This window comes from Hypanus sabinus, chromosome 9, assembly GCF_030144855.1.
Source record: "Hypanus sabinus isolate sHypSab1 chromosome 9, sHypSab1.hap1, whole genome shotgun sequence".
NCBI lineage: Eukaryota > Metazoa > Chordata > Chondrichthyes > Myliobatiformes > Dasyatidae > Hypanus > Hypanus sabinus.
The window spans coordinates 30361459-30380658 of record NC_082714.1 but is presented as its reverse complement, the minus strand read 5'-3'; the positions used below and the strand labels follow the sequence as shown (position 1 = coordinate 30380658).

The 19200-nt window shown below is 37.4% G+C and overlaps 1 protein-coding gene across 1 annotated transcript in view; it reads right to left on the bottom strand.

Moving 5' to 3' along the window:
- The window catches only part of iqck (IQ motif containing K), a 98698-nt gene that overhangs the window by 38679 nt on the left and 40819 nt on the right, over window positions 1-19200 (bottom strand). The window contains exons 4-5 of the mRNA XM_059979414.1: window positions 13098-13195; window positions 1752-1804 (exon numbers count right to left, since the gene is read on the bottom strand). Coding sequence (XP_059835397.1) covers window positions 1752-1804; window positions 13098-13195 — 151 coding nt within the window. The remainder of the gene's footprint in view (window positions 1-1751; window positions 1805-13097; window positions 13196-19200) is intronic.

Here is a 19200-nt window from a genome sequence, read left to right as displayed (position 1 = left end):
GGAAGGTAAAAGAAAGAAAATGATAGGCCAGTTAGGCTAAGATCAGTGGCTGGGAAAATGTTGAAGTCCATTATTAAGGATGAGGTCTCGGGGTACTTTGAGACTAAAGATAAAATAAATTAAAGTCAGTATGGTTTCTGTAAAGGGAAATCTTGCCTAACAAATCTGTTAGATTTATTCAAGGAAGTAACAAGCAGTGTGGACAAAGGAGAAACAGTGGATGTCATTTGCTCAGATTTTCAGAACACATTTGATAAGGTGCCAAACATGAAGCTGCAAACAGATAATATAAAAGACATGTAAACAGCAATAAAAAAACAGAAAGTATATAATGTCAAAATCAAATAGGTAGAATATTATGCTGTTATAAATACAATGGTCAAAAAAACTACAACTCCTCATAGCAATCATAAAAAAAGATTGGAAATTTTATTGATAAAGGAAAAAAAACCCACTAACTAAACTGAAACAAAAAAAAGAGAAAGAAAAATTTGTATATTGATTTGTATATTCTTTATTTGAAAATCAATAAAAAGATTGAAAAATGAAATGAAATGAACCTGCTTAACAAGATAAGATCCTATGGTGTTACAGGAAAGATGCTGGCATGGACAGAGGAATGGCTGAGAGCCAGGAGGCAGCGGGTGGGAATAAAGGGGGCCTGTTCTGGTTGGCTGCCAGTGACTAGTGGTGTTCCTCACAGGTCAATATTGGAACCACTACTTTTCACATTGTGTGTCAATGATTTGATGACTTTGTGTCAAGGTTTGCAGATGATACAAAGATAGGTGGAGGGGTAGATGGTGCTGAAGAAGCAATGAAATTGCAGCAGGACAAACAAATTGGAAGAATGGGCAAAAAAGTGGCAGATGGAATACAGCGTTGGGAAATGTATGATAATGCATTTTGATAAAAGGAACAATAATGCAGACTATTATCTAAGTGAGGAGGAGGTTCAAACATCAGAGGTTCAGAGGGACTTAGAAACTCTCATACAAGACTCCCAGAAGGTTAATTTACAGGTTGAGTCTATGGTGAAGAAGGCAAATGCAATGTTGGCATTCATTTCCAGGGGAATAGAATATAAAATCATGGAGATAATGCTGAGACTTTATAAGACACTAGTCAGACTGCGTTTGGATCCGAAAGGATAAGTTGTCATTGGAGAGAGTCCAGAGGAGGTTCACAAGGATGAATCTGGGAATGAAGGGGTTAACATATGAGGAGCATTTGGGCCCGTACTCAGTGGATTTCAGAATGGGGGGGGGTTCTCATTGAAACCTACCAAATGTTGAAAGGACCATATAAGCTGGATGTTGAGACGATGTTTCCTATGGTGGTTTTATCCAGAGCTAGAGAGTACAGTCTCAAATTTGAGGAGCAACCTTTTAGAACAGATATGAGGAGGAAAACAGTAGAGAGTAGTGAATCTGCGGAATGCTCTGCTGCAGACTGCAGTGGAAATCAAGTTCATGGGTATACTTAAGGCAGAAGTTGATAGTTTTCTGATCGGTCAGGGCATCAATGGAAATGGCGAGAAGGCAGGTGAATAGGGTTGAGTGGAATCTGTGATTAGGCATGATGGAATGGTAAAGCAGAATGACCTTATTCTGCTTCAATGTCTTATGGTCTTTTATATATACAGAATGTTGGAGGCAAGCCAAGAGAATAAATAGTTGATGTTTTTGCATGAGACCTTTTGTCAAGCCTGGAAAGGAAGTGGGCATAAGCCAGAATAAGAAGAAACTTACTTGTACAACCATTCTGCCAGAAAGTCACAAGCATTGAACTTGGTCCTTTTTCTCTGTAAATAAGAGCAAAAGCAAGACTTCAAAATTAATTAACTGGCATGCATTAAGAATTGTAGAAACTTCTCTCTCCCGGACAAAAGTCGGTAGACACATTGTGATATAAAGATAGGGGAGGACAAGAAACAGCATTAAAAATGCCATGCAGGAAGTAGAAATTCATTCAATCCTATAATCTTGAAGACTTTATTGTGCCCACAAGGCAAGATTTCAACTAGTATTTTTTTTCTCTCTGGAGTGTGTCTCCATTAAATTATTCAGAATTTCCCAACTGCACAATCTATAGGTTGCCGTACAGCAGGATGGTGGGTGCTAGATGAATAAAACTTGGAGAGCAATAATGATAGGGGTTCTGTGCCACAAGATAGTGATAATAGAAATACAATGATGTGTCAGGTAAATGTATGGCTGAAAGAATGGTGCAGAAGGATAGGCGTTATGTTCCTGGATCACTGGAACCACATTTGGGGAAGATGAGACCAGCACAAACAGGAAGGGATGCATCTTAATCAGAATGAGAAAAACAAACTTGCTGGGAGGTTTGCAAGTGTTATTGGGGTAGGCTTAAAGTGAGTTGACAAGGAAAGGGGTCTTAAAGTAGTTGTTCAGATGGAGAAGTACAATCACCTGGAGAAGAAATAATGAGCAAGTATAGTAGGCAAGATGGGCAGGTGGACATCAAGGAAATTCAAAGCTAAGTTGAATTCATTTTAATGGAAGGAGTTGAATCTTTAATTGTCAATTAACAAAGGGGAAGGGGGGAGAGGGGTCTATGATAGTGGTGCTATCACTAAAACATGATTGAAGGATGGACAGGACTAGACTCTCAGTATCCCAGGTTACAAAAATTTTAAAGTAAAACAGATGGAATAAAAGGGGAGTTGGTATTACATTGTTGCAATGTTTTATTATTGTTACATGCACAGTTAAAAAACTCACTTTGCATAGTGTTCATACAGATCAAATCATTACGCAGTGCACTGAGGTAGAACAGAGTACAAAATAACAATGCAGAATAGACAGTAACAGCTACAAAGAAAATGGAGTGTAGATAAACAATCAGGAGCAAGATCATGACGAGATAGACAGTGAGGTCACAGTCCAACTTATTGTACTAGGGAACCATTTAATAGTCTTCTAAAATTGTCATGAGCCCTTTGGCTTACCTTTGAGCATTAAGCCCTTGTGTTTTCAGTTTAATCTTATCAAGTTAATTGTAGCTGGCGCATGTTTCCAAGATTCTATGATTATATAAAGAGGTCTTCCTGAGTGGAGTTGTTGTGTCGAAAAGGATGGATAACCTTGTGGTGTTGCTCCTCTGGGGCTAAGGTTTGGTCTCTTGTTTCCCTCTCTTCCTGGGAGTCCTGCAATTTCTCTGTGCCTAGGTCTGGTCCTTTGTGGGAGCACCATGACAGAATGACCCCCACTAATATGGATCCAGTGGAGGTTCTGAGCTTCTTCAGTCTGCGGTCAAGTTTTTTACACTGGGTAAACAAGCCTCCCATGTTATACTTAATTTTTCCTGAGTTACATTCTATGTTTCTGTGTCAAATGCAATGTTTCTGACCAATATGATCTTGCTATGTTTCCAAGTGAAATGCAGTGTCTCTTGGGAGAATGAACTGTCTCGTGGTGTTGCTCAATCATTCCTCTGAGGCTCTGTTAGTATTCTAATGTTTAATCTCTTGTTTCTGTCTCTTCCTGGGGATCCTGCTGTGCCTCCATGCCTAGGTCCAATCCTTTGTGTGTGCATTATGACAAAAGTAGTCATGGAAAAGAACAGGGATAGCCTGGTAGTAAAGGTCTTAAATTGAGGAAGGCCTATTTGATTAATATATGGGAGGACCTGGCAAAGAAAGATGGGAGCATCTACTTGCAGGCAAGTTGACATCTGCAGAAGCTGGGTAACTATAAACTTCTGAGCCTAACCTAAGTGGTTGGGATGATTCAGGAAAAAATCTAAGGGAGTAGATTAATGGTCACTTGAAAAGATGGAGAGTGATCAGAGACAGCCAAAGTGATTTTGTCAAGTGCAGGGCCTGTCTGGCCAATTTGATGAACTCTGAAGTAATAAAGTGTATCAATGAAAGCAAAGCAATGGATGAGACTTACATGAACTTTAGTAAAGCCTTTGATAAAGTCCACATGGGAGACTGATTCAAAAGGTTAGGATTGAAGGGTAAGCTGACAAACTGGATGCAAAATTGGTTTAACAATGGGAAACAGGTACAGCGTTATTTTAATGATTGGATGCCAGTAACCACTGGTGTTATACAAGAATTGGTGCTAGAACTGTGCTGTTTATAATATTTGTGAATAACTTTGATGAAGATGTGGGAGGGAGGCAAGATAAGTAAGTTTGAAAATTACACAAAGATGGGCAGAATTGTAGATAATGTAAAAGGTAGTCTTGGGCTGCTGAGAGGTACTAATGTGTCACCGAAATGGGCTAAAAATAAGAGATCTAGTTTAACCTAGAGAAATGTGCAGTAATACATTTTGAGAGCACTAATGAGGTTAAAATTAGTATTAGACCCTAGCTACATATAAGGGCCTAGGACTTGTGCAGTACTATACTTTATGAATGGTAAGATCTTAAGGCCTATTGAAGAACAAAGGGGCTTTGGAGTACATGTATAGAGAGCTTTGACAATGGAGATGCAGGTAGATAATGTGATTTGCCTTCATTAATCAAGTCACTGAAGACAGAAGAAGGGAGGTTCCAACTTCATAAAACATTGCGTGGACCTCTGCTGGCGCACTTCTAGTCACTATAATGTGATGAAAGGGTATGATAATGTTGGGGAGGATGTAGAGGACATTAACTAGGATGTTGCTTAGAATGGAGCTATTTGTTTATCAGGACAGATTGGAGAAACTGTTTGATCTGTCTGGAATGGCATGATTGAGGGATATAAAATTATGAAGGATATATATTGACAGGACTACATTAAACCTTTCCCTTATCAGGCAGATGAAGTGGAGGACATAAGTTTTGAATAAAGGGAAAGGTTTAGAGGTTATGAGGGGTAGCTTCCACCTAAGAGTGGTAAATAGATGGAATGCAATGGCTGAGAGTATAGTTGAAGGTGGGCTGCTACCAGCATTTAAGATGTGTTCAGCTGAACACTACAATTACTTAGACATTGAGAGCTATTTATTAAATACTGGGCAATAGAATTAGTATGGAAGAGTGCTCACCGTCTGCTAAGAATAAGTGGCTTCTTTACATGCTGCACAATTTTATGATTCAATGATTCTAAGCCAATTTATTGATCATTCATGTATGAAAATTTTTCTGATAAGTCTATTTTAGTTTAAACCTGTATTTCTCAATTCTGCTCTTGCAATTTAAAATGCCATGAAATTACTTTCTTCATACCATTTAATTTGATTTGACATCAGATACCCTCCATGGTATTTTTCATCAATCTTGAAAAGACCAAATTTTCATTTTCTTTTTGCCATAATCTCTTGGTCATTGAATATTATAGCATAAATAAGACAATAAGAAATTGAGATTCATTTATTTATCACAAGTACATCAAAAAATACAATGAAATGTGTTGTGTGGGTGGAGCTATAATGATGTTGACAGTGACCTCTTCTAGCTCATCTGCAGAAAGAGCTCAACTTCTACCTTTTAATGTCTCTCTTTTTCCTTTCCAAGGTGGATGGGATTCTGTCAAAGACCCTGACCTAGATAGAGCTACATTCAGACTCCGGTTCTTTGTGCAATGGGACCCACTCCCACGGCTCACTGACAAGCTGTTTCTCCATATCCTCAGGATGCGGCCTGGAAGACGAGTGTGCCGTTGGGGTTCTTAGGCTTTACAAGCCCAGGGGACGAGCCGATTTTATGCTGATACTCCTGAAGTGCCATGGGAGAAAACAGAATATCAGGAACAGCAGAGCAGCTGTCGGAGGTCTTGGTACTTGGTGAATTGCTCTCTTTCTCTTGTTGGTTGGGGGACAGTTTGTTGCCAATTCTCGAGTTGGAGAACTCTTTTTTGGGGGGGGGGGTGGAATCAACGAGGCTGACTTTAACACCATAAATCAGAAAGTAGTTTTTTTGTGTCTTGTTAGTCTCCCTCTCTGTGTGACACCACTCTGTACCTTTATTAGGGAGAGAGCCTGTGGTATGTCGAATTGTTGGGTGAACAATTAGTTTTGTTGTACTACAGATCATGGTCTTTATTGGGTTCTTTGCTATTGATTGCTTTGTGGATGAAGGGTGCTGATGCTTCTTGCTGAAATAAGTGGGGGGGTTGGGTCAGTGCTTTTGCGTGGAACGGGCGGGATAGGGGGCTTCGGGGTTCAAATGCAAGTTCAAAGTCAAGTTATTATCAAAGTACATATATGTCACCGTATACAACCCTGAGATTAATTTTCTTGTGGGCATACTCAAATCCATAATACCGAGGAATTTAAAGTTGCTGACTTTCTCTCCTCTGATACCCTGATGAAACTTCTGGTTTCCTTCTGCTGAAGTCAATAATCAGCTCCTTGGTCTTGAAAGCAGTGCGTAAGAGGTTGTTGTTATGACACCGCTCTGCCAGATTTTCAATTTCCCTCCTATATCCTGATTCATCATCATCGTTGATTTGGCCTACGACAGTGGTGTCCTCAGCAAGCTTGAATATGGCATTGGAGCTGTGCTTAGCCACACAGTCATACAGTGGCATGCAAAAGTTTGGGCACCCCAGTCAAAATTTCTGTTACTGTGAATAGTTAAGTGAGTAGAAGATGAACTGATCTTCAAAAGTCATGAAGTTAATGATGAAACATTCTACTCAACATTTTAAGCAAGATTAGCATATTATTTTTGTTTTGTACAATTTTAGAGTGGAGAAAAAAGGAAAGGAACACCATGCAAAAGTTTAGGCACCCCAAGAGATTTGAGCTCTCAGATAACTTTTACCAAGGTCTCAGACCTGAATTAGCTTGTTAGGGCTCTGGCCTAACAAGCTAATCACAGCCATTGTTTGGAAAGGCCAGGTGATGTGAATTTCAAAGCTTTATAAATACCCTGACTCCTCAAACATTGTCCCAACAATCAGCAGCCATGAGCTTTTCTAAGCAGCTGCCTAGCACTCTGAAAATTAAAATAAATGATGTCCACAAAGCAGGAAAAGGCCATAGGAAGACAGCAAAGTGTTTTCAGGTAGCTGTTTCCTCAGTCTGTAATGTAATTAATAAATAGCAGTTAACAGGAATGGTGGAGGTCAAGCTGAGGTCTGGAAGACCAAGAAAACTTTCTGAGAGAACTGCTTGTAGGATTGCTAGAAAGGCAAATCAAAACCTCTGTTTGACTGCAAAAGACCTTCAGGAAGATTTAACAGTCTCTGGACTGGTGGTGCACTGTTCTACTATGCAGCAACACCTGCACAAATTTGACCTTCATGGAAGAGTCGTCAGAAGAAAAGCTTTCCTGTGTCCTCACCACTAAATTCAGCATCAGAAGTTTGCAAAGGAACATCTAAACAAGCCTGATGCATTTTGGAAACAAGTCCTGTGGACTGATGAAGTTAAAATAGAACTTTTTGGCCGCAATAAGCAAAGGTATGTTGGGAGAAAAAAAGGTGCAGAATTTCATGAAAAGAACACCTCTCCAACTGTTAAGCACGGGGGTGGATCGATCATGCTTTGGGCTTGTGTTGCAGCCAGTGGCATGGGGAACATTTCACTGGTAGAGGGAAGAATTAATTCAATTAAATACCAGCAAATTCTGGAAACAAACATCACATTGTTTTTAAAAAAAAAAGCTGAAGATGAAAAGAGGATGGCTTCTACAAGATAACGATCCTAAACACCTCAAAATCCACAATGGACTACCTCAAGTGGCGCAAGCAGAAGGTTTTGCCATGGCCCTCACAGTCCCCCAACCTAAACATCATTGAAAGTCTGTGGATAGACCTCAAAAGAGCAGTGCATGCAAGACGGTCCAAGAACACTCACAGAACTAGAAGCCTTTTGCAAGGAAGAATGGGTGAAAATCCACCAAACAAGAATTGAAAGACTCTTAGCTGGCTACAGAAACTGTTTACAAGCTGTGATACTTGCCTAAGGGGGTATTATTAAGTACTGACCATGTAGGGTGTCCAAACTTTTCCTTTAGGGCCCCTTTCCTTTTTTGTTATTTTGAAACAGTAAAAGATGGAAATAAAAAAGTAATCTTGCTTGAAATATTAAAGAAATGTGTCATCTTTAACTTTAAGCCTTTTGGAAATGAGGTCATCTTTTACTCGCTTAGCTATTCACAGTAACAGAAATTTTGAACAGAGCTTTTTTATTAAGTACAATCATGAACAATAGCTAGATCAGAAATGCTGATTGAGTCAACTAGTTCCCAAAGAGAATTCAGATAAGCCAATCAGATGGTTCACTGCTGCTCAATGGTGGAACACAAAAAAATCATGTACAATTAAGAAACATTAAAAAAAAGTATAACTACTAGAGCGGGGGTCGGCAACCCGGGGCTCCGGAGCCACGTGGCTCTTTTACGTCTGTGCTGCGGCTCCCTGTTGCTTTGGGAAATAATTGGTCAGTATTTAATTAAAATGTATTTTATGTTAGTTTGTTAGTTTTTGAAATGTAATTCTAAATTTGAAGATTATGGTGATCTTGTACAATCTAAATAAGACGTTGTGGCGACCCATTTCCTGACACATCCGAACCGGCTCACAATTAGCCAGCATTCAGGCTAAGGGAAATAGCCTACGGGGGTTTGTGAGTACGTGTCTTTTGCAGCATCCGCGCCCATGGGGGGGGGCGGGTTGAGGGAGGCTTAAAAGCAAGGCTGTTTAGTTCGAATAAAGCTATCTTTGACTGCAGTTTACTGACTGCGTGTAGCACACTGCTACAACGTGTTTTTATCGCTGGCTGTCCAGAGGGGAGGTGCTGAAACGCTTTGTCGCGTGTCTGGAAGAAGTGAAAACTTCCCTGGGCAGCAAAGGGCTCACCTTTCCTGAGCTGGAACAGCCAAAGTGGCTGGAAAAGCTACACTTCATGGTAGACATGACAGCGCACCTGAACACGCTGAACACAGCTCTTCAGGGGTAAGGACGTACAGCCCTGCACATGTTGGAGGATGTTTTGGCATTCGAGCGCAAGTTGACAGTGCTTGCCAGAGATTTACAGAAAGGCACATTGTCTCATTTCCCCAATTTGAGAGAGTTCAAACAAGGTCACGACATGATAAATTCGGAGTATTTACATTCTGCAATCATCGCAATGCAAACATCGTTTGGGAAACGCTTCTGTGAGTTCAGAGAGGAAAAAAAACACATTATCCTTCCCGGTCACTCCCCTAAGCATCGATCCATCCCTACTGAATACGACTGCATTGTCAGGTGTGAGTCAACCTGACCAAGTATGATAAATATTTTAATTGCCTATTATTTTACGTATATTCATATGTTTTCATTGTTCAGTGAAATAGTCCTTTTATTTTTCAGGTTGACAGCTGGCTGACTTTATTTTTGGTTTGCTGCTGGGGGCAAATTTAAGTTTGGCGTTTTTCATAAATACAAGAAGGACTCAAATAGACGTTGAGTATTTTACTTAAAAGTAACCTTCAACCCAACGTCTTTTTTTCGGAGTTCAAAATGTTTTTGTTGCATGCAGAAATGTAATTTCGTTTTCTCTGCAGGAGTTCATCAATTTCATAAATGCAACACATTATAGTTTATTTATACATAGCATAAAGGCAAAACAAAACGTATGCAGTGTTATTTCATTTTAAATGTCAAACGGGTTTTGCGGCTCCCAGTGTTTTCTTTTCTGTGGGAAACGGGTCCAAGTGGCTCTTTCAGTGGTAAAGGTTGCTGACCCCTGTACTAGAGTCATGATGATCATGATGAAGTCTGCTGGATACACATGCTGTCCTCCATAATTCAAAGAGGTTGAAGGATAAGGTTGCAGTGTGACAAAACGTAGCAGGAGCACTTGGAACTAAAAACTAATCTCTACCAGGAGAAAATAACACCTGATCTTTCTGCACTGTTCTCCAGCAGTTTAAGGACTAAGTCCAGCTGGAACATAACTCACAAGTGCTCTTGAAAGTCAGGTATTAACCCTACCTACCAACAGCCAAGCATTGCCATCCTGATCCCCTTCATGATAGCTTATGAAGAAGCATGTGACTTCCCTCCCAGAAATGATAGGTGTTCGTGCACTCAACTCTTGAAGGCTTGGACCCCATTGTCGCAGATGTTTCCAACCACAGCATCTGGAAGGCAGTTCCAAATTCTGATAGCACAGTGAAGGAAGCTTCTATCCAGTGTGTAGGTTCTCGCATCAGGCATAGAAACAGCATGAGCAGGCATAGATAAGTGTGTTCATGTGATGCACCGTCTCTCTTGAGATGAAGGCAGCATGGCACGAAGGTCTGCAGGGCTGTGGCTGGTGTGCATTTTGTATACACAGTAGCTGCAGCAACCTGTCGTCTGTGGTGTAAGCTACTGATGGCTAGCTTCTCACAAGCTGTGGCTTCATCTACACCTATAGTCCTGGGAGCCTTTCTTTGAATGGAATCAAGCTGGCTGAGGATACTCTGTGAGACATTCACCCATGATAAGCAGGCATTCACTCCATGATACTTCATACCTGGGCTTTGTAAACCGTAGCCCTGTCCTCTTTGTCTAGCTTGGATGCTACTTGCTGCAGAGCTTCAAACCTTTGTCCAGCCTTGTTTGAAATAGTGGAAAGTTGTTTATCCCACACCAACTTGTGTCAATATTAACATCAAAGGTGCCCAAACTTTTGCATGCCACTGTATGTGTAAAGCAAGTATAGCACTGGACTAAGCTTGAGATGCACCTGTGCTAACAGAGAGTATGGAGGAGATGTTGTTGCCAATCTGAACTGACTGGGATCTGCAAGTGAGGAAATTCACAATTCAACTGCACAAGGAGATATTGAGGCCAAGGTCTTGGAGCTAATTAATTAGTTGTGAGGGGATGATGGCATTGAATGCTGAGCTATATTCAATAAAGAGCATCCTGATGTATGCACCTTTGCTGTCCAGATGTTCCAGAGTTGACTGAAGAGCCAAAGAGATGGCATCGACTGTAGACTGGTTGATCCAGTCAGCCAATTAGAATGGATCCAGCTCACTTCTCAAGCAGAGATTAATATGTTTCATCATTAACATCTCAGAACACTTCTTCGATGTGAATGTAAATGCTGCTGGACCATAGTCATTGCTGAAGACTGCTTAAAGCAGATAGGTACCACAGATTGCCAAAGCGCAAGGCTAAAGATCTCAGTGAACACTCCAGCCAATTGATCGGCACAAAATTTTAGTACTTGACCAGGTACCTCATCCAGCAGTATGCTTTTCATGGGTTCACTCACCTGAAGGCCTCACAAACTGACTCAGAATGATTCACGATCTTCAGAAATAGGCTAATTTTTCAAAAAGGAAGCATTCACTTCCTTGCATTTATACAACTAATCTTCCCTCCAGATGATGAACTTCATGTTCATAGTTAACTTCAGTGGCAAACAATTTCAAGAGAGATATAAAATTGTTTTCTATTTGTTATCATTTACTCTCTCTAAAAATAAAACTGAAAGTTATCTGCATTTTCAGAAAGAGGACAAAAGGAAATTGGATTATATTGGTGGCAAGCAGAGGAATCATTCTGGAAAAATTTGTGCTGTCGATCTGGGAAATGTGGAAGCCATAGAAAGGGTGCAGAGGAGATTTACAAGGATGTTGCCTGGATAGGAGAGCATGCCTTATGAGAACAGGTTGAGTGAACTTGGCCTTTTCTCCTTGGAATGATGGAGGATGAGAGGTGACCTGATAGAGGTGTATAAGATGATGAGAGGATGATTGTGTGGATCGTCAGAGGCTTTTTCCTAGAGCTGAAATGGCTAGCCCAAGAGGGCACAATTTTAAGGTGCTTGGAAGTAGGTACAGAGGAAATCTCAGGGGTAAGCTTTCTACACAGAGAGTAGTAAGTGCATGGAATGGGCTGCCGGTGGTGGTGGTGGAGGCGGATACAATAAGGTCTTTTAAGAGACTCTCGGATAGATACATGGAGTTTAGAAAATATAGAGGGCTATGGGTAACCCTAGGTAATTTCTAAAGTAAGTACATGTTCAGCACATCATTGTGGGCCAAAGGGCTTGTATTGTGCTGTTAGTTTTCTATGGTTCTATGAAGTAAAAAAATAAAGGAAATATCTGCACTAAATATACATTGTTGTTTTTAGAGATCTTTCAGATTAGAATGAAAGGGAAACAGTTACGTAAGCAGACAAGGTGTAGAAACATGATACTAAGGAAACACCACAAATACTCCATAGCTTTTTTAAGTAAAAAGCTCATGTGTTTGGATATGATAGATTGTTGGTTAGTCATTTTAAATATTGCTCTTGTTGCAAATTAAATTTGCAAAGATTAACAATTAATCATTTTCTTTCTTGTGGAGACTACATTTAATTAGAAATGCTAACTGGTGGACGACAACTCGAGTACTCAATAACTGAGTGCAGGCCAAATGATAGTAAATATGTATGCCAAGACTATAAGTTACTTCATTCATTTCATTTATTAAATAAATTTCATCAGCTCTTATTTAAACTAATGGTGGAATATTATACAGTATAATTTCCTTCATTGGAAAGTTGAAACAATGCTGTTTGACTTCTCCCATACTTCCCTTTGGCAAGAAATGGACGGAAGACAAGCTACAAGTGCAAACATACAATTAGAGGCCGAGAAGGGTTGAGCAAGAATATTAACTATGGTGCTCTGGAAAGTGAATTTTGATGAAAAGTTAGAAAGCTGCTGAGTTAAAATTGCTGGGTTTTAAGCACTGATAAAATAAACTGGATTTGTCTTATTCCTGTATCTGATGAGTCTATATCAAATTAAAAAATAAAACAGCAAAGCAACAATTTGGAATGCAAACCTTCAAATAAAGGTTTAATCTATATGATTTGTAACCCAATGTAGTGGTATGAAATGACAGTGCTTATACATGTACAAAGTGTCATTAAAGATAAAATTAAAATATGCAATTTATGCGAATTTCAATTAATGATTGAGTGGACTACTGATTTGACACAAGATAGATTAAGGTGCTAAGCAAAACATTTATTAAGTACATGTGATGAGGGAAAGGATTGACTTGCATCACTTATATGCAGTATAGTCTTCAAAGAATACCACTGGTCTCTCAGGGGAACTAAGACAAGAAAACTATGCTATGAAAGTTAGCATTAATTTCAAAATTCATTTGCTGTAAATATCTAATGGCTGTTAAACATCACTGACCTCAAAACATTTCTCCTTTTTAGCTTGTGTAAGGGTTTCAAACAAGCCTGGGAGAAGCACAGGGAATATGTAGTGTTCCAAATATTGTCTTGGAGAACCTTCACAGATTAAGAGCAGAAAATGAAAATCATAAACAAATAGATACATTACAAAAATCTTAAACAATGTTTAGAAAGGAGTCAAACATTTCATATAATTGTTTAATAGGCTATTTTTGATGAAAGAATCACAGAAATAGTGGCTGCGCTTTGGCTTAATGATGATATAAATCAGAAGGTCACTATAGCTTATTTATGGAAATTGATTCAACCAAAAACTCCAATCAATACTTTATTCCAGTTCAATTACTAAGCAATGTAAGAGGAAGGAAATTATAACAAGCACTATGGGTGGGGGAGGTGATAAGAGAAACTAAAACTCTTTCCCCTCAATAGTATCTCAAAATCAATGCAAAGATTTCTGCTGGAATGGGCATGAATGGTGGGAAGGTGGCTTCATTATGATTTCCTCATTCAATGTCATGCAAACACCTGAGTTCTTCCAGCAGTTTTGGTATTCTATATTACAGCATCTGCAGTCACTTGTGCCTCCAGCAAACATTATAGCCATTAGAAAAAGAACAGTAACAGGAGGTAGTAAACATGAAATGTTTACCTATTTTGGACCTATTATAATTGAGCAACTGTCTTATTCTATCATATTACAAGATAATTCATTTTATTTTGATTTTTCTATTACAGTAATTGCATAGTCTGTGGGAAAGAGTTGTGCTGAATAGACAAGCAACTGTATAAATGCTCAAAGGAAGTATTCTTATTTCTGAAACGGATACTTGTGGATCTAAAACTCAATTTTTAAAATTCTTTCTTTGATCTGTAAAGACTTATCAAGATACTTTGCAGAAGCATTGGCAAACAATAATTGATTTAACCAACAGGAAGAGAATTTGGTTAAAGGTGGACTTTAAAGAATGAGTGGGAAGAGAAGGGAAAGGAGGAAAGAAGAGTGAAAAATAAGAGTAGAGAGGGAAGCTAGGAGAGAAGAGTAAAAAGGATAGTGGGATTTACGATAGGTAATTTCAGAACTTTGGTTCTTGACAGTTGAAGGCACAGTGGAGCTGTTAAATTAGAGTGCTAGTACTATATAATAGAGTTGATAAGACTGAGATTTCAAAGACAAAGAGGGTTTGTGACCACGAACTGCTTAAGTAAATGTAAGAATCTTAAAATGAAGGCATTTCTTAAATGAATACCAATGTAAGTCAGTAAGCAGACAGGAAATGGTGAATGGGAGTTAACTCAAGTTTGGACATAAAGGGCAGAGTTTGGATTGTAAATTCTGACATATCTGAATAATGAATGCCAGCCAAAGTTCAATAAAATAGTCAAATTTAGTGGGATAAAAGGTTTCAGCAGTAAATGAGGCCCAGCAAAGATGGAGTGATGTGATCGAAGTAAAATAAAGTAATGCTACTGATGAAATGCATTATTATTTGAACTTTGCCTTGGTTATATAAAACAAAAAAATTGCAAACTATCTGGTTCAGTCATACTGTTGACATAAAGAGGAATGGGATTCCTGGCTCCTGGCTGCAGGCTGACTGATACTTTTCTTCAGTATTGATCAAGTATTGTTATGGCAGAAGAGGTAAATCAAAGGTCTATCTACTGTATCTTTGCATATGAGGGAAAAGATTATGAAACAATACAGAAATATATTAGCTAGCCACCGTTTTATTGTTGGTTTTGAAATTGTGTACAGATTGTCTGCTATACCTATACATAGACAAAAATGTAAATATTCAGACTATTCAGACAAAGCATATAGGATATGTTTTGGTGAGTTCCATGGATTAAAAATGCTACAAATATTAAGTGGCAATATCAAGTTGACATCCTGAACTTGCGTTAAGTCCTAATTTTCTTTCTCACCGACTGCCACAGTCACTATTTGGCAATGCTGCCAAAGTTCAATTTTACCCCTATGATTATTAGTTTCACCCCTCTCTTAGCATTCAACTCATTTTCCGCCTCCATATTATACACTGGATTTATGCCAAATTCCACTTGAAAGCTCTACTTTGGCAGCTGGTGAGGTATTTTCCTAACAATCAAAAATAACATACAAACTATGGGGTTTCTTTCCTAAATCTATTTATATGACTTTGTCTCCACTGTAACTTATAAGATGTTTGTATTATATTTTACTGGTTGTCAGGCAATTTTGATCCAATAATGCTTAATGTTAGATTGTCGATTATGATTAGGTTGACGCATGATTATGATTGACATTATTTTTCCATTCCTTCTCAAGCCATTAAAAAATATACCACTAGTAAAGGACTGAAAAGACAGAGCAGGTCAATGTGTGGCTAAAGGGATGGTATAGACTTCCAAATCATTCTGCGTCAGTTATTAACTCCTTTTTGACCGATTTTGGGTTGATCAAATTATGGAGGCATTTACACCCTGATAACAGGGAATATTCCTTTTTTTCACGTTTATATAAAAAAAATTTGAGGATTGATTATATTATAATTGATCCCTGCCTTTTGGCTAATGTTAAAAACTATGAATATGATGCTATTGCTATATCTGATCATGCGCCTTTGAGACTGTCCTTTGAATTTCATGATGTCGTTTTTGCCCATCCACCATGGCGCATGTCTCAGACTTTATTGCAAGACTCTGATTTTATCAGTTTTATTGAAAGCCAGATAAAAGTAATTTTTCTTTTTAGTGATATAGGAGGTATGTCTAAATTAATTATATGGGATACATTTAAAGCATTTTTACGTGGTCAGATTATTTCTTATTCAGCTAAACTTAAAAAACAGACTAAAGCAGAATTAGATAAAATTTCAAAGCAAATTAAAGATTTAGATAATACCTATGTAACTTCCCCTAATATTGACTTATTTAAAAAAGGGTGGAACTTCAATCACAATATAATCTATTATTAACTCATCAAATTTAAGGTTATCTACTTAAGTTAAAGAGCCAATTTTATATGCTTGGAGATAAAAATAATAAACTACTTGCATCTCAATTAAAATAGGCTGGTGCCAAAAGTCAAATTTTGAAAATTTGTAGAAAGAATGGTACCCTGGTTCGGAATATGAAGAAATGAATAAGATTTTTCAAGATTTTTATACTGAACTTTATAAATCTCAATGTCCAGTATACTATTCTGAAATGAACGCTTCTTTACGAAAGATTGCTTTTCCTGAAATTTCTGCTGAGGATCAAAAAACACCTGATGCCCAAATTACTGAATCCAGAATTCATAAAACTATTTTTCAATGCAATCTGGTAAGGCCCCGGGACTTGATGGTTATCCTGTAGAATTTTATTAAAAATTTGGAAAATTGCTTTCTCCATATATGTTGGAGATGTTTAAAGACTCTTTTGTGAAAAGTGATTTACCCTCTACTTTTTATGAGGCTTCTATTTCCTTAATTCTCAAAAAGGATAAAGATCCTACTGATTGTGCCTCATACAGACCTATTTCAGTATTGAATGTTGATGCTAAGATTCTCTCAAAGATAATGGCCAATCAGTTGGAGAGTTTTTGGGTAAAATCATTTTTTTAAAGATCAAACAGGATTTATAAAGGGTCATTATTCTTTTTCAAATGTTCGAATATTATTTAACATATATTCACCTTCTAAAACTCAACAATGTGTTGTATCTTTGGATGCTGAAAAAGCATTTGATTGAGTCGAATGGAATATTTATTTAATGCTTTAGAAAAATTTGGTTTTGGTATTAATTTTAATAATTGGATTAAAATGATATATAAAGCTCCTATTGCTACTGTTGTCACTAATAACTGTAGGTCTCTTTATTTTCAGATATCACGGGGGACAAGACAAGGTTGTCCATTAAGTCCTTTGTTATTTAACTTAATATTAGAACCCCTTGCTATTGCTCTTCGTGAAGCCAAAAATATCCGTGGGATGTTTGTGAATGAGACCATGCACAAGATCTCTCTTTATGCTGATGATTTATTGGTATATATATATATATCTAAGCCTGAAGAATCTATTCCTGCTTTGCTAAAATTATTTGACAAATTTGAAGACTTTTCAGGATATAAAATAAATTTTAGTAAAAGTGAATAACTTCCTTTAAATGAATCTGTCTCTATATATGATAATATTCCTTTTAAAGTTATGGTTTCTTTTAGATATTTAGGTGTTATAAATTACTAAAAAATATAAGGATCTTTATAAAGCAAATTTTCCTCCTTTAGTGGACTCTATGAAGTATACATTTAGTAGGTGGAGCCCACTTACATTTTCACTTGTTGGTCGTATTCATGTAGTTGAAATGACGATTTTACCAAAATCTTTATATTTATTTCAGAATCTTCCTGTTTTTTTGATAATAAGTTTTTTGCTCGGATTTATTCTATTATTTTATCTTTTATTTGGGATAATAAAGACCAAGAATTGGTAAATGTCATTTGCAAAAGTTGAAAAAGGACAGAGGTCTCACTTTGCCTAATCTAAGAATGTATTATTGGGCTGTTAATTTGCGGTATATGTCCTTTTGGTTATATTGGGGTGATGGGAATGATCGGCCAATTTGGGTAGACCTGGAATTGAGAGCTGTGAAACAGTTTTATTTAACTTCGTTATTAGGAGTTCCTTTACCTATACAATTAGCTAAAGTTGATAATTTAAACCTATATCCTGTGGTTAAGCACTCTTTATAAATTTGGCTCCAGTTCCACAATTTTTTTAATCTTAAAAAATTTAAACTTTGTAGTATAATTAATCGTAATTACTTCTTTAAACCTTCTTGGAGAGATCCAATTTTTTTAACTTTGGAAAAATAAAGTTATTAATTATTTTTTGAATTTATTTAAAGAAGGCAAATTGATATCTTTTGAACAATTAGTTGATAAATATTTGCTCTCATATTCACACTTTTTACAATATCTTCAAGTTAGACAATTTTTACAAAAATATTTAAGTAATTTTCCTTACATATTGGAGGCTAACTTGTTAGATACTATTATGAATATGAACCCCTCGATGAAAAGTTCTATTGGAAGAATTTATAATTTATTATTACAATGGGACATGCATCCTTTACTTAAGATTAAACAGGATTGGGAGAAGGAACTCAACTTGACTTTTATATGGAAGGACTGGGTGCGGATTCTGAAGCTGGTTAACTCTTCTTCAATCTGTGCTAGTCATTCACTGATTCAGTTTAAAATTGTACATTGTTACCATTTGACGAAGGAGAGACTTTCTAAAATATTTCCCAGTGTTGACAAGTATTGTGATAGATGTAAAACTGAGATAGCTACACTGACACATATGTTCTGGTCATGTTCTATATTAAAACAGTTTTGTAATTCAGTCTTTTCGACTATTTTTAAAGCACTCAGAATCAACTTACAACCTAATAAATTGACAGTGCTTTTTGGAATAATTCCTCAAAATATCCATGGTATTTCTGTGTCTGACCAACATGTTATTGCGTTTGTTACATTGATAGCTAGGAGGGCCATCTTGTTGAAATGGAACGATATATCAGCTCCTACTTTGTCACAATGGTTCTTTCAAGTGATGCTGTGTCTTAGCTTGGAGAAAATTATAAGTCGAACCTTTGAACCTTTATTTGATTTTGAGAAGAGATGGGGCTCATTTGCTCATTATTATCATTTCAGTTAACTGATAGATTTTCTCCACGATCTAAATGTAAATTTTTTTTTATGTATCTTTCTTTCTTGTTGGCGGTTTGATGTTTATTTTTAGAAGCTTTCTGTTTGACGCATGGCTCCGGGGTTGTACTCCCAATGGGTTTCTTTTTTTTCCTCACTTTTCTTGCTTAGTAGGGTTTTTTTATTCACAAAAATTTCAATCTTTAAGATAATTTCTTCTTTTTGAGGCATTGTAAGTGTTGTTACTTCGATGTACTTGTGCTATTTTTGAATAATAATAAAAAGATTTGAAAAGAAAAAGGGATGGTATAGATTTAAGGTCCTTAGACTTTTGGATCATCAGAAACATTTTTGATGTAGCTGGAACTTGTTCAAGTAGGCTAGTTTGTGCCAGACCAGAATGAGTTCTTTCTCACTTGCTGGG